Source organism: Canis lupus, unplaced genomic scaffold (genome assembly GCF_011100685.1).
Source record: "Canis lupus familiaris isolate Mischka breed German Shepherd unplaced genomic scaffold, alternate assembly UU_Cfam_GSD_1.0 chrUn_S657H819, whole genome shotgun sequence".
Taxonomy (NCBI): Eukaryota; Metazoa; Chordata; class Mammalia; order Carnivora; family Canidae; genus Canis; species Canis lupus.
The window spans coordinates 5,037-19,077 of NW_023331602.1; the positions used below are offsets into that span (position 1 = coordinate 5,037).

Here is a 14,041-nt window from a genome sequence, read left to right on the forward strand (position 1 = left end):
AAACTTTTTTTCCATTTTTATAATATGTTGTTATCTCTCTAGTCTTCAATATAAGAGGAAAAAAGGAAACTAAAATTAGTAGGGTTTGAAAGCTTAACTTTATTAAAGAGCAAGGGGTTGAATAGTTCTTCAAGGTATAATTGGTTTGAAAAACAAGACTTTATTGAGGAAATTTTACTGTAATTAAAAGTAACCTCCAAATCATGAACTATAATAATATGACCTCTTTAAATAATTAGAAATCACTTTTATCATAAGTATCCCTATGAACTATTGCTAGTCACAACATTTTGACACCAAATGTGTGGGATTTACACACCAAGCAATTCTCTCCTTCTCTATAGACACCAAGTGGATGTCCTAAAATTTAATTCACTTCTGACACTACCCAGAGTTAGTACAGACCCGGCAGCTTAAGGACTCAGTCTCACAAGACTGCTCTCCCACTTCAGATGCCAGTGCATATAGTGGGCCTGCCAGGTTACCTATTGTCTCTCCAATGTGGTTACAAACTGGGGATTCCCATGACCCCCTGTTCAAGTTTAATAATTTGCTATCATGGCTCACAGAATTCAGGGAAACACTTTACTTACTATTACAGGTTTATGATAAAGGATGTTCTAAAAGATACAAATGAACAGCCAGATGAAGAAATACAAGATCTAGAAGGGTCCCACGCACAGGAGCTTCTGTCCCTGTAGAATTGGGAGTGCTCTGCCCTCGCAGCACACGGATATGCTCACCAACCTGGAAGTTCCCAGAACCTCATTGTTACGCGTTTCATGGAGGCTCATTATATGCATATGATTGACCAAACCATTGGACATTGGTGATTAGTTCAGTCTCCTCCACTTTCTGATCACATTATTGGTGCCTCTGGCAGCTAGCCCCATCCTGGAGCTATCTGGGGGCCCATTAATAGTCCCCTCATTAGCATAAACTCAGGTATTGTCAAAGAAGCATATTATGAATAACAGAAGATGCTCCTCTTACCCCTATCTCTCAGGATATTCCAAGGTTTTTAGGAGCTCTGTTCCAGGAACTGGGGAAGAAGGCCAAAAAAAAAAAAAAAAAAAAAAAATATATATATATATTATCACAAGGTCACAAGTATGTTTTTGGTTAATAGATTTTATGTCTAAAAATTTATTTTGAAGATAATTTCCAGGTAATATTTGTCTGTCAGATTATAGTTTTAATATACTTTAAAGTGAAATTCTTATTAACAATGCTTATTGTCTGGATTTACTCCTTGTTGAGGAAGCATTTTGTTTTGTTTTTAACTATTTTCTCTTTATGGGAGAAGGTTGATAAGTACTTCTGAAAATTGTATGTGAATGTGTAGTTTAGTATGGGAAGGTGGGGAGAGAACCTTTGCCTAATTACATGAAGTGTATTATGTAGTTTGAAATAATCTATAGAAGGCTTTTTTTTTTCCTGTTCCATGTAACCTACAAAAGTAAGTGGATTCCTGGTACATTGTAAATTGTATAATTTCTGTTTCATGACTCGCTTTTCTCACAGAGCTTGTCAAAACACAATAGAAGTAATATTGGAACTGAAGGTGGACCACCTCCTTTTGTGCCTTTTGGACAGGTAATGACTTTCATGTTGGCAAATGAATTTTAATCAGCAAAAAATTGTTTTTCATTTGTATTCAAACAGTGTTTAGTTTTGTGCAGAACTATTCATTTAGAGGTCATGGGTGTTATGTGGAAATACATTAAATACAGAAATTTAATAGTTGTGGAGTTTTTTCTTTAATTAAAATATTGGTGTAGATTCTTTTCTCAAGAACTCTTAACACAAAGATTGAAACAATTAAGAGGCGCACCTGAAGAGCAACTTAATAATGAATTAAGATAGGATGGGGAGAGGCCTTTTTCTTTTAAGAGAGAGAAAAATTCGAAAGTAAGAAGACAAATGTATGTTCTAATTTCCTACTTTGTCAGTAAAAACAAAAGAGGGAGAGAGAAAATAAAAGTATCAACAGAAGGTTGAGACATAAAGGTGAGAACACAGAGGCAGGGAGGGGCATCACTGCACTCCAGTAGGGCCTGCTGTCCCAGCTGTCCTCTCTTGGATTCTGTTCTTCTCTCTTGATCCAAATACCCATCTCAGTCAAGAGCTTAATTTAATTTCTATTTGGTATTTATTTTTTAAACCACAGCAGCTCTGATCCTTCTTTCATAAAAGCTAAAAGTATTCTACTTCCTATTTTTAATCCTCCCTCTGCAAAATGTTACACTGAGGTAATTCCTTGGCTGGTGAGTATCTTGGGTCTTCCTGATTGTACTCAGCATCAAATTGTTTACAACAGTCTCCTGCAGCCTTTCCCTACTTTATCCCTGCTGAGTCTGAGAATAATCCCTGTGACAGCTTTCTCTTTGCTTCATGATGGCACCAGCATTTAGCTGTCGGTAATCTTTTTTGTGTTTGCTCTTTATTTTTCTTTGAGAATGCTAGCTCAGAACGAAGATGACTTAGGGATACAAGTGGGAAACAGAAATCTATAGCATAACAGCTTTTTAAAAAAATTTTGGTGATAAAAAGATATCTAGTTGATCAGCAGATAAATGGGTAGAATCAGTTGACACATACTTTTCAAAAATATTTTTGTAGGGTTACTCAAAATTAAAAGTCATTCTTGCATCATGTCTGTTTTGAAAATACTTTAAAAATATGTTGATTTTACCATGCTTTGGAGCAAGACACAGTCAAGATGAGAGGAGGCATGATGCCCTAGAGTCTGATCCATGTTGATACTGTCTCTCTTCTATCAAAGTCATAATGAACCTTCAGAATGGAAACAGAGCATAAACAGTCTAATAATTTGCATTTGAATCTAATAAATCTATGTTTGCAAGAATTTGCTTTCTTCTTAAACATATTGCTGATAAAATTTCATGAATTGCTCAGACTTATAATCTAATTACTTTCAAGAGTCCATTCTGAAAAATTCTTTCCATGTTTATTGTAGCCTTGTACATGGGTTAAAGATAGATTATGCAGAATGTGTTCTGGTATCGACAGGATATATTTACATTGCCAAAAATCTGTATTTATGTAACATATTTGTTTGAGAGCATGTTTTTCTTTTTTATTAGTAAGTTGAGACAAGGTTCATTTTGTAGGATTTTTACTGCTAGGATTGGGAGGGAGAGCAGAATTCAGGGCTTATTTTTCAGCAGTGATAACTTTCTTAATTTGTCTTCTGAAACTAAAAATCGAAAACTTTGTAGCCTGATTGAGAGAGCAGATATGTGTTTAGTTTTTGGTTTATAAATTCAGAGAGAGCTCTTTATATTTAAAATAACCATATTCCTTAACCCTCACAAACATATTGTGGCATAATATGGAAATCAAACTCTTAATAAGAAACTAAACTTATTCTGCCCCCTCAAAAGAAACTAAACTTATATTCTCTTGTACAATAATATAGATTGTTTGAAATGTAAGATTATTTCAAGTCATTATCCTAAAAAAGCAATTTAAATCTCTTGGTTTATTGTATGTTTTAAATATGTGTCCTATTTTAGATGGCCATTTTTATGTAGCTTTACATTTTATTTTATTTACAGTTATATTGACTTAAAAGTTACTTTAATTAATTTTCTACTTTATTTTTAAATCTTTCAGAAAAAAATATATTTTTATGAGTTCTCAGTTGTGACACAAACATTTCTTTTGAGGTATTATTTTCTTATGAAAAACTTGAATCTCTTTTGGAAATACTGAAATGTTTTATTTTTATTTATTGTTACCAGAAGTGCATATCCCACGTCCAAGTGGATAGTAGAGAACTTGACCGAAGAAAGACATTGCAAGTTACGATGCCTGCCAAACAAACAAATGATAATGATGAATTTGAAAAGCAAAGGACTGCTGCTATTGCGGAAGTTGCAAAGAGCAAAGAAGTAACAAACTAAATCATTATAAATTTCTCTTATTTCTTATCAGTATGTTCTATTTAGGTTACTCATAATCATTATTGTCTTTTTATAGAAGGTAACTTTGACATTCTTCTTGCATATTTCATCAGTAGAAATGCCATGGTAACTTATGGAGTCTTAAGCTTACACATTTTGCTCATACATTCTTTTTCTTAATCTCCTTGACAATTCTTTTTTCTTTTTGTAATTTATCTGTGAGAGAGCGAGTGAGTGAAAGAGAGAGCATGAACGGGGGAGGAGCTAAGGGAGAGGGAGAAGCAGACTTCCTGCTGAGCAGGGAACCCAATCCGAGACTCCATTCTGGGACTCTAGCATCATGACCTGAGTGAGCCAAGGCAGATGCTTAAGAGCCACTCTAGTGCCCTCTCTTTGACAATTCTTGCTAACAAACTACCCTTTTCTCCTTCTTCCTTTCTTCTTAATAGAGTGGCAACTGAACATGACACTTTGCATTATGGCAGAATTAGTTTTGTTAGTTGGGCTAAATGCCACTTCTGAGGAGTGCAGGTAAAAATCAGAGGATAAATCAATGGTTCAAGGATTAACATTTTTGTTAGTTTTCATTCTTCAACCTACTAAGTAAAAAATAATTTTTTCTTTGGATCATATATATTTATATACACATGTAATCCATCATGTTCTATTAACAGCCAAATGGTTTTCTTTTCATTATTTAAGCTTTCCTGCTTATTTGAAATAGGTGTTTTTTCTAGTTATTTATTGATTTTAGACTTTGATAAGATATTTTAGTTCATTAATTAGTTGCTTAGACAGACTTTTCTTAATCAGTGAGATTGAAATACTTTCCTTTATTCATTAGAAGCTTAGCTAGCAACTACTTTCCTATTTAAATTTGAAGTATAAGTAAGAGACTTATTGCATTTTGATTGTTCTTCCTGCAGTGTTTTTCTATTATCAATCTAATGTAGGGCCCAAGAGCACAAGTTCTGGAATCAGACATCCTGGAAGCATATCCTGCTGACAACTTTGCGTTGTTTACTTAGTGTTTTATGCCTTATTTTTCTTCATTGATGAAAGGGAATAATAATGGTACCCACTTCATATGGTTGCTGTGAGAATTAAATCAATAATCTTTAAAACATTTAGAACCCTGTATGACACAGATCAAATCTTCCTTCAACTAAGAGCACTCAATAAATGTAACTATTGGTATTCTTTAGTATTTCCTATGTTCTAAGGTACATTTTTTAAAAATAATTTTTAATGTTTTTGAAATTAATATATTTTGCATAGTTCACATAAAATATATTTCTTCTTTCCCAAAAAGCTATTAAAATTATGAAGTTTTAAAAAGAGTATATTGAGTATATGTCAATTCCTTAATGATTATAGGAAAGTGGTTCCTTTGATGTACATTTTTCTCACACAAACTTTCCTCCCAAAATTTTGTTTGATGTGGTTATAGCTATTTGTTAGAATATAGTTATATTGTAATATGCTTCATTTTTTAAAGTCATAATTGATCACATTATATTTTACATAATATTTGATAAGTAAAGAATCCTAGTTTCTGAAGAAGCTTAAAACTTCCCAATTTATATATGAGGGAACTGATGTTGGTTCGAAACTAACTGAACTTGCCTAGTGTACTCAGTGGCAAATCTAGGACTAAACCTATATGCATTATAGTAGATTATCCCTGTATCTATGTAGATTATCCCTGTATCTATATGTTTCTCTATAGAGATAAGTACACCTACATACACACACACAGATATTTATGTATTTATGTATTTATTTATAGATTTTATTAATTTATTCATGAGGGACACAGAGAGAGAGAGAGAGACAGACACAGGCAAAAGGAGAAGCAGGCTCCATGCAGGGAGCCCGATGCGGGACTCGATCCCGAGAGTCTAGGACCACACCCTGGGCTGACGGCGGCACTAAACCGCAGAGCCACACGGGCTGCCTAGATTTATATTTAATCTAAATGTCTGAACAGCCAAATCATATAACACTGTAATTATACTGAAGAGATGTTTTATGATTATCCATATAAACAATGTGGATTTAGTAGAGTCTACTGTACATGATCAAGCCATGATTTTTGTTTATTTTTTTCCTTTATTCAGCAAATATCTTTTGAAAATCTATATGCTAGGAAGTGTGGATTTTTTTATTTTTTATTTTTGAGAGAGGAGAGTGAGTGTGAAGGGGCAGGGAGGGGCAGAGGGAGAGAGAGAGAAAATTTTAAGCAGGCTCCACACCCCATGCAGAGTCCAACACAGGACTCTATCTCATGACCCTGAGATCATGAATTGAGCCAAAATCAAGAGTTGGATGCTTAACCAACTGAGCTACTCAGGACCCTCCTAGGAAGTGTTTTAAATGCTTAGGTTAAATCAGTGAACAAAATAGATGAAAGACCTCTGCCCTTATCAATCTTATATTTTAGTAAAGGAGACAGACTGTTAGCACACTAAGTTATGTGGTAGGTTAGATGTTGGTAAGTGCTATTAGAAGAAAAAAATGTAGAGTAGGTTGGAGAGTTGGGAATGCCAGTTGGGGATGGGGTGCATTTTTAATAGGATGGTTAAGATACAGGTATCTCCCCCAAAATTCATTACAATTCTATAGAAAATAGGACTTAGAAATGCTGTACTGTTAGACAAAATTAAGTCCTTTCTTTGCATTAAAAACCAAAATAAAAACTCTGGAATGTAACTAATTAACAAAGTTTTTTCTCATAACTTATGTTTCTTTTATACTTAATATGCCCAAAGACTTTGGCAAAATTCATCTATTGATTATTCCTATAGAGTATGTTTTAAGAAGCCCATGTAGACATACTGGATTTATACTTAGAAATTCCCCACTTCCTGCACAGTATCTGTTTTCTGTCCTTCCAAATGATAAAGTGAAAATAGTTTACCTTTAGCAGTGTTACTAATAATAAAGTTTGTTTTTTTAGAGGTTATGCTTTTTACTCAGAAGATAGTGTTGGTGACTAGATTAGAATGTACAGATGGGTTGTGTGGTCCAAGTAATATGAATAGATATGTATACATGGTTCAATATTTGGATCTGTGTATTTGATTTTGTACTTTAAATGTGACAAATAAACCTTTTGGGAGGAAAATAAATAGGATGGTCAGAAATTGACTATTCTTTTAAATTTTGTGTAGTTTACATCCTAGTAAGGACACTAAGTAATATAAACATGCTAAATAAGTAAGTTGCAGATTTCAGTTTTAAATATTGTAATTTGATTAGGTCTCAGGATGATGAGATTTGAGCCAAGACTTGAAGGAGGTAAGAGAATTAGCTATATGGTTATGTAAGAAGAAAAAGCCTTTGCAAAGGTTCAACAGCAGGAGTATATGTTCAAGAAATAGGAAAGTAGTCAGTGGAAGCAGAGAGAACAAAGGGACAAGAAGTAGAATATAAAGTCGAGTGATAATGGAGGTTGGAGGCCAGTGTATGTAGGGCTCTGTAAGCCATGTTAAAAACACTGACCTTCATTGAGAGAGAAATGAGAGTCTTTAAAGGGTTTTTCAGCACAGCAGTAACATCAACTTTAAAAGGCTAATTCTGGCTGCTAGGTTCAGAGTAGATTTTAGAGCAGAAAATTGAGTCAGATGAGCTAGAAAATTGTTTAAAGTAAGCCGAGGAGGGAAAAATAATGGTATCTTGGATAAAGATGGCACCTGTCTAAGTGGTGCCAAGTAGTCAGATTCTGGAATTTTCAAAGTAGAGCTGTCACCATTTCTGAGATACCAAATGTGGTACATGAGAAGAGGTGTCATGAATGATTCCAAGGGTTTTGCCCTGAGAAGTTGGCAGGTTAGAGTTGCTCATTTTGAATTGGGGAAGACTATAGTGGAATGGATTTGAGAGTAAAGATTTGATATTCTGTTTTGAACATATTAATGTTGAAGTGTGCCTGTTAGACATCCATGTGGCTTCATAGGCAGTGAGACAGAAGAGTGTAATTTAAAAAGTGAGCTTTGGAAGAGATACACATTTGGAAGTAGTAGATATATGAATGCCCTTTGAAAATCATGAAGCTAAATGAGATCATCAAATGAGTGCTGAAGAGAAGAGAAAATGGGGGCAACAAATGAACCCTGTTTGTACTAGAGGTTGGATGAAAAAGGTTGAACCAGACAAGGTGCAACCAGGAAGTTAGTGTCAAAACAAGAGAATGCAGAAATTGCATCTTGGAGGAAGGAGTATTGTACTTGTCAAAAGCTGCTGAAAGATCATGTAAGATGTGGTCTGAGACATAATGTAGAGTTGGGGAATTCATTTCCTTTAGATTCCTCTAGATATTCATGTGGATGGTAAAATATACAGTGTTAAGAGAAAGTAAGTATGCAGATATCAGTGGGTGGGTTGATGTGGTGAAAATCTATGCAAGTTCTGTAATGATTATTTCAGTTTTTTTCAGTGAGGAAGTCAGCAAGGTCAACGGTGACATGGAGAAGATGTTGGAGGTTTGAGGAGTAAGAGGAATATGTAAAATAGTGGTCTAGAAAATTGGAAGGGTGGATGGGGTAAGGAAATAAAGTGAGGTTGCTATGGAGCATTAGGGACCCACTTGAGTTTCTTTTCATGATGATTTCACAGTAAATTGTACAGTACGGACAAGATGGTGTCACTCATAAAGGACACCATTTACTTTATGGGTAATGTTTAAGTTGTGTTGTTTCTAGCTATTTATGTTTAGTGAGTGGCAACTTTTAAAACAGTGAAAAGCAATTCTGAAAATTTATTTATCTTATTGTTTAATCCATAAAAATGGAAAAAGAAAATAAGAAAGAAAAGCATCCAGAAGATGGGACTGTTTTACTAGTACCAAAAGAAAAAGTACTTTTGGAGTTATAGAATTTAAATTCCAGAAATATATTTAATTTGGAACACATCAGTGTCCAAGTTCTCAGGTAATTATGTTTTAATATATTCAGGTGAAACAGTTAATGTTGCCATGGGTTCTGAGTGTTTGACCATGTGCCAGTTACTAAATTGATCACTTTGTGTTATTGATGTCATTTCATTCTTACAACATCCCAATGAAGTAGGTTTTCTCATCCCTGTTTTAAGAATGAGAAAGCTGTCTTACAGGAGATGGAAGTAACTTGCTGAAGGCAGGAACTAGTAAGTGGCTGAGCAAAGATTTAGTCCCAGTCTTGTCAAGTTCCAAAGCCTATGTTCTTAACTATACTCCACTATATCCCAGTCTAATAAACTTTATGTCACAATAATATGAACTCCCATTTTTCTTTATGGTTTTATAAGTGATGACTGTCAAGACATTCCAAATCTATTGCATAAACCAAAAATTGAATGAATCTAAAAATGCAACTTTGGTCTTTGAAGATGTAGTTTTAATTTTGATTTAAATAAAATATAAATATTGTGGTGTATCAACTACCTAATCAATATTTAATGTATTGTCTGGTTAATGCTTATATCATTTTTCTATTTCTTTATATTTTCATCTGATTCAAAATAATTTCCCAGTGTTATATAAATTTATATCTAGAATGTTTTCTTACTGTCATAATTTCAAAACACATGTAAAACTGTTATTATCACTAATAAAAAGCAAGTCTTGACTTCTTTCTCTTTTATTAGATCTACTAGAACTATAAGGATATTGCATAACCAGGTGTTTAATTTGATATTGTACAAGTAACAGCAGTGGGCTGCTTTTCAGTCATGAATTTATATCTTTCCAAACTAACATTTTTACATTCTAGTCTTTCCACAATAGTTTTAATAAAAGTAAGATCAAATCAGATTTTCAAATGTGATTAAACATAACTATTCAAATAAATCAGGCAAAATAAGAAACACAGACTTTAAAGTTTTTATATATAGTTGGTAAGATAGCATATTATATAATTAATGTAAATAATAAGTTAGTAAGGAGCATTTTAATCTAGTGTTAAAATTAATATGATTTGTTTACTTTTTAAGATCATATAATCAGGAGCATCCCAGGATGCCTGAGTGGCTCAGTGGTTGAGCGGCTGCATTCAACTCAGTGCATGATCCCAGGGTCCTGGGATCCAGTTCCACATTGGGTTCCCCACAGGGAACCTGTTTCTCCCTCTGCCTATGTCTCTGCCTCTCTGTGTCTCTCATGAATAAATAAATGAAATCTTAAAGAAAAAAATCAGGAGAACCTGGGTGGCTCAGTTGGTTTAAGCACCTGACTTTGGCTCAGGTCATGATTTCAGGATCCTGGGAGGAGCCCTAATTCCAGCTTCCTGCTTAGCGGAGCTTCTGCTTGTCTCTCTGTCCCTCCCACTCCTGGTGACTTGCTTTCAGTTTCTCTCTCTCTCTGTTTCATAAATGAATGAATGAATGAATAAATATTTTTTTAAACCTTATTACTGGATCATGAGCATAATGTAATCAATTCCTAGACATGTTTAGTACCTGCTAAAGGTAGACCTGCTTTATAGCTGGTTATATAACCCAGGTCTCATGATATCAGTAAAGTATGGTATCCTAGAATTATTTTAACACCTGATCCATGATACTGGTACTATTTTATTTCTTCTATATTGTTGTCTGTTTAAGTTTATTTTGATGATTAAAAAGAAGAGATTATGGCCAGTAGATATTTGTTTAAAATAATTAGTTAATATTCAATTCTTCTCATGTAAAACATAATTAAGATGCTTTTTGGTGCTTCAGTTTTACTAGGTGTTTTAGTTGTAGATTAGTCTTGAGAACTATTTTTCAATGTTATTTACTTGCATCTCTTTTGTCTTTCCCTTATCAAAAGACCAAGACATTTGGAGGAGGTGGTGTGGTGGTGCTAGAAGTAATCTCAACATGAGTGCTGCTGGTAACCGAAATAGAGAAATTTTACAAAAAGAAAAGTCAGCCAAATCTGAGGGGAAACACGAAGGTGTCTATAGAGAACTGGTAAGGGTAAAGAATCAACCACAAAATTAATGTGTTCTTCCTTGCCTTGCTGATTTTTGTGTTTTCTCATAACCACCACTGACTTTGTTCAGTGTATTATTGATAGATTTTACAATTTTCAGAAGGCTTTTTAATAAGGATTATAATTAATTTATGGAAAATCTAAATTATTTGAAAGATAATTTACTTAAGTCTTCCATTTTTCTTAAATTTCTAATGTCCAAATAATGTCTTTGGAATAGATTGATAAAAAGCCACCAAATTAGAGAATATTTCATAGTGATTATATTCTATAAGATGATGCATCAGGAACATCCTTTCCCTCCCCTTCCCCACATCTTTCTCAAATTTTGTCAGAAGTGATTTTTGTTGTTTTGCTTCATTCTTTGGGAAAAATATATTAGAATGAGTACATGTATATTATGGTCTCATTGCGAAATATACCTTGATTTTTAAGATTAATGGTGGGAGTCAGATTATTTTTGGTATGCTGCAGTGTCCTCAGATACAAGGGAACTGACAAGACTTCATTTTTCTCTGCCTTTAGAGGTTAAATGACTTTAGATGATTTTATCTGTAGGGTACTGAATACGAAGACTGGCTTAAATAATAGGGAATTATTATTTCACATAACTAGAAATTCAGAAGTAGGTGGTTACAAAGACTGATAAATTCAGTAGTTTAACAATGTTGGAGCTCTGGTGGGCATCTCTATGATTTTTTTGGCTTTCTTCTCAGGGTTACAGGATTCTCTGTGTGTTAAATCTTCACACAAAAAGTTCAAAGACAGGAAGGAAAGAGTATAGGCCATTTTATCAGATAAGAAAATATTTTATGAAATGTCCAGAAAATTCCATTTATGTCTTATCATCTAGAGCTAAGTCACATGTCCACTTCTAAATCAGTCATTGGCCAGGGAGAATGGGTTTATAACTATGGGCCAGGCTGTGTCTCCCTTGAACATATGACCATTTCATTCTCTTAAAAAAGTCAATTTTCAGGTTAAAGTAGATATAGTGAGCTGAAAAAAAAATATGGTCCTTAACTAAAGTCTTTAAATTTCAGTAAATTGAGAATACTTTTCTGAGGATATCTTGCTGTGGAACATCAGAGCCCAGCAGTTTGGGGTTGTGGTAACAAACACATGAAGGGAGTGACATCACAAAGATGATGGAGTAGAGAGCTCCAGGAATTGATCCCACTGAGGATATAGAAGTATAGAAATATCAATCAAGGAAAATTTTCATTATATAGTTTTCACTTATTTTCAGAAGCTTTATTCTGACACATTTTCCTCCTCCTTTCCCTTTCCTTTCCTTTCCTGGGAAGGGAAGGGAAGGGAAGGGCCGGGAAGGGAATTTCCTTTCCTTTCCTTTCTTTCTTTCCTTCCTTTCCTTTCCTTTCCTTTCTTTCTCTTCCTCCCTCTCTCTTTTTTTTCTTTTCTTTTTCTTTCTTTTTTCTTTCTTCTTTCTTCTTTCTTTCTTTCATGCATTTGTAATGGTAGTTGTGAAGTCAGAGAGTACTTGAGGCATAACCCCACATCATATATATTTTCCTTGACTGTTGGTATGAAAAAGCAGCAAGTGAATATTGTATGTATGATATTTTTTCCATAAGCAAGAGATGTAATTTTTAGTTAAAAAACAGTATATAGTTTAAAACTTATACCTTGCTTATTTATGGCCATCAGCACAGTTTTGCTCTTAATTTCTTACAGGTTGATGAGAAGGCTCTGAAACACATAACAGAAATGGGCTTCAGTAAAGAAGCATCCAGGCAAGCTCTAATGGATAATGGCAACAACTTAGAAGCAGCACTGAATGTACTTCTTAACAGCAATAAACACAAACCTGTTACAGGACCACCTCTGAGAGGTAGAATTCATTAAGCAATGTGCCAGATAGTATTGTTTGCTTTTCAGGCTGGGGTTTTGTTGGGGGAGAGAAGCACCATAACTTCATTTCTATTTATGATAAGTGGAAGGAGCCCAATTTTGGAACCACGGAGACTTTTTCAAGTTACTCCAAGTCTGTTTGTCTTCATTTTATGTAAAGTAGGTCTAATAATACCTTATTTAACAGAATAGAGAAAAAATGTTATAAAGTAAGTTCTATTAATTATTTCTAGAACTTTGCCCCTTGTATAACTAGTTTACAAACTTTAAAATTAACAAGCACGTGACTTTTACTTAGTGTTATTCTTTAGTCATTCAAGCCTTAATCCTATATTCTTTTAAAGCATAAGTGGTTAAAGAAAAATTTTATAAAATGAATTTTTTCTATTAAGAGATAATTTACGTGAAGAAATTCAAATTTCCAAATAGATCATTTAGAGAACTAAAGGTGCTGGTTAATATAATAATTTTAAAACTTTTTTATTTAAAAGATATAAAATACACAGAAAAATATGAAAAGAAAGAAATACAAAATCAAACTTAAGATGACTGATGATTATATTTTAGTGGGTTTTCTCCTTTTGTTTTTGCATGTACAGTAACTATGTCATTTCTTCACTTCTTAAGGTAAAGGAAAAGGCAGGGGGAGAATAAGATCTGAAGAAGAGGAGGAACTGGGAAATGCAAGGCCATCAGCACCAAGCACATTATTTGATTTCTTGGAGTCTAAAATGGGGACATTGAGTGTGGAAGGTAGGCTAACTTAAAGTAGATTTCTTTTTAAAAGACCAAACTTGATTTGGAATAATTCAGAAAAAGAGTTTAATAAAGCAACTGATAATATGAACCTTTATCCTGGGTGTTAAAATTTTAGTTACAAATTTCTTGTTTGACAGAAACAGAACAGAATTTTAATTGTTACATTCTGAAAATACTTAAAGGCAGTTTATTTTGCCCTTGAACTATGTGATGGATAATATCACCAACTCTTTCCCCCAGCTTCACTAGATGATAGATTTAGCTATGAAAACAGATTGTTATGTTGGATAAGTTATTATTATATAATCTAATATGAAATTTTGACTGTGAAATTGTTCTCTCTCTTCTTTCTCCACATATTACATATTATATGAAATATTCACACGAGTCAGTATGCTCTCACAATATGATGTATTCCTTAACATGATATATTTTAGTGATTAACGTAAATACTGAAAAGATAAATAAGTATGTGAAATGTATGTCTTTTTTCTAAGCATGGGATATAGTAAATATTTTCTAAAATTGT

The 14,041-nt window shown here is 33.6% G+C and overlaps 1 protein-coding gene and 1 long non-coding RNA gene across 2 annotated transcripts; both read left to right on the forward strand.

Moving 5' to 3' along the window:
* The first annotated feature begins 1,441 nt into the window (after positions 1-1,441).
* On the forward strand, positions 1,442-10,744 carry LOC119879341. The gene is made up of 3 exons (XR_005387472.1): positions 1,442-1,596; positions 3,768-3,917; positions 10,717-10,744. It is a non-coding gene; the product is annotated as an uncharacterized LOC119879341 (long non-coding RNA).
* On the forward strand, positions 10,743-13,537 carry LOC119879340 (tudor domain-containing protein 3-like). Its single transcript, XM_038589672.1, has 3 exons — positions 10,743-10,859; positions 12,577-12,733; positions 13,381-13,537. The coding sequence occupies exons 1-3, from the start codon at positions 10,767-10,769 to the stop codon at positions 13,518-13,520; spliced, it is 390 nt and encodes a 129-aa protein (XP_038445600.1). The 5' UTR covers positions 10,743-10,766; the 3' UTR covers positions 13,521-13,537.
* Positions 13,538-14,041: the final 504 nt, after the last annotated feature.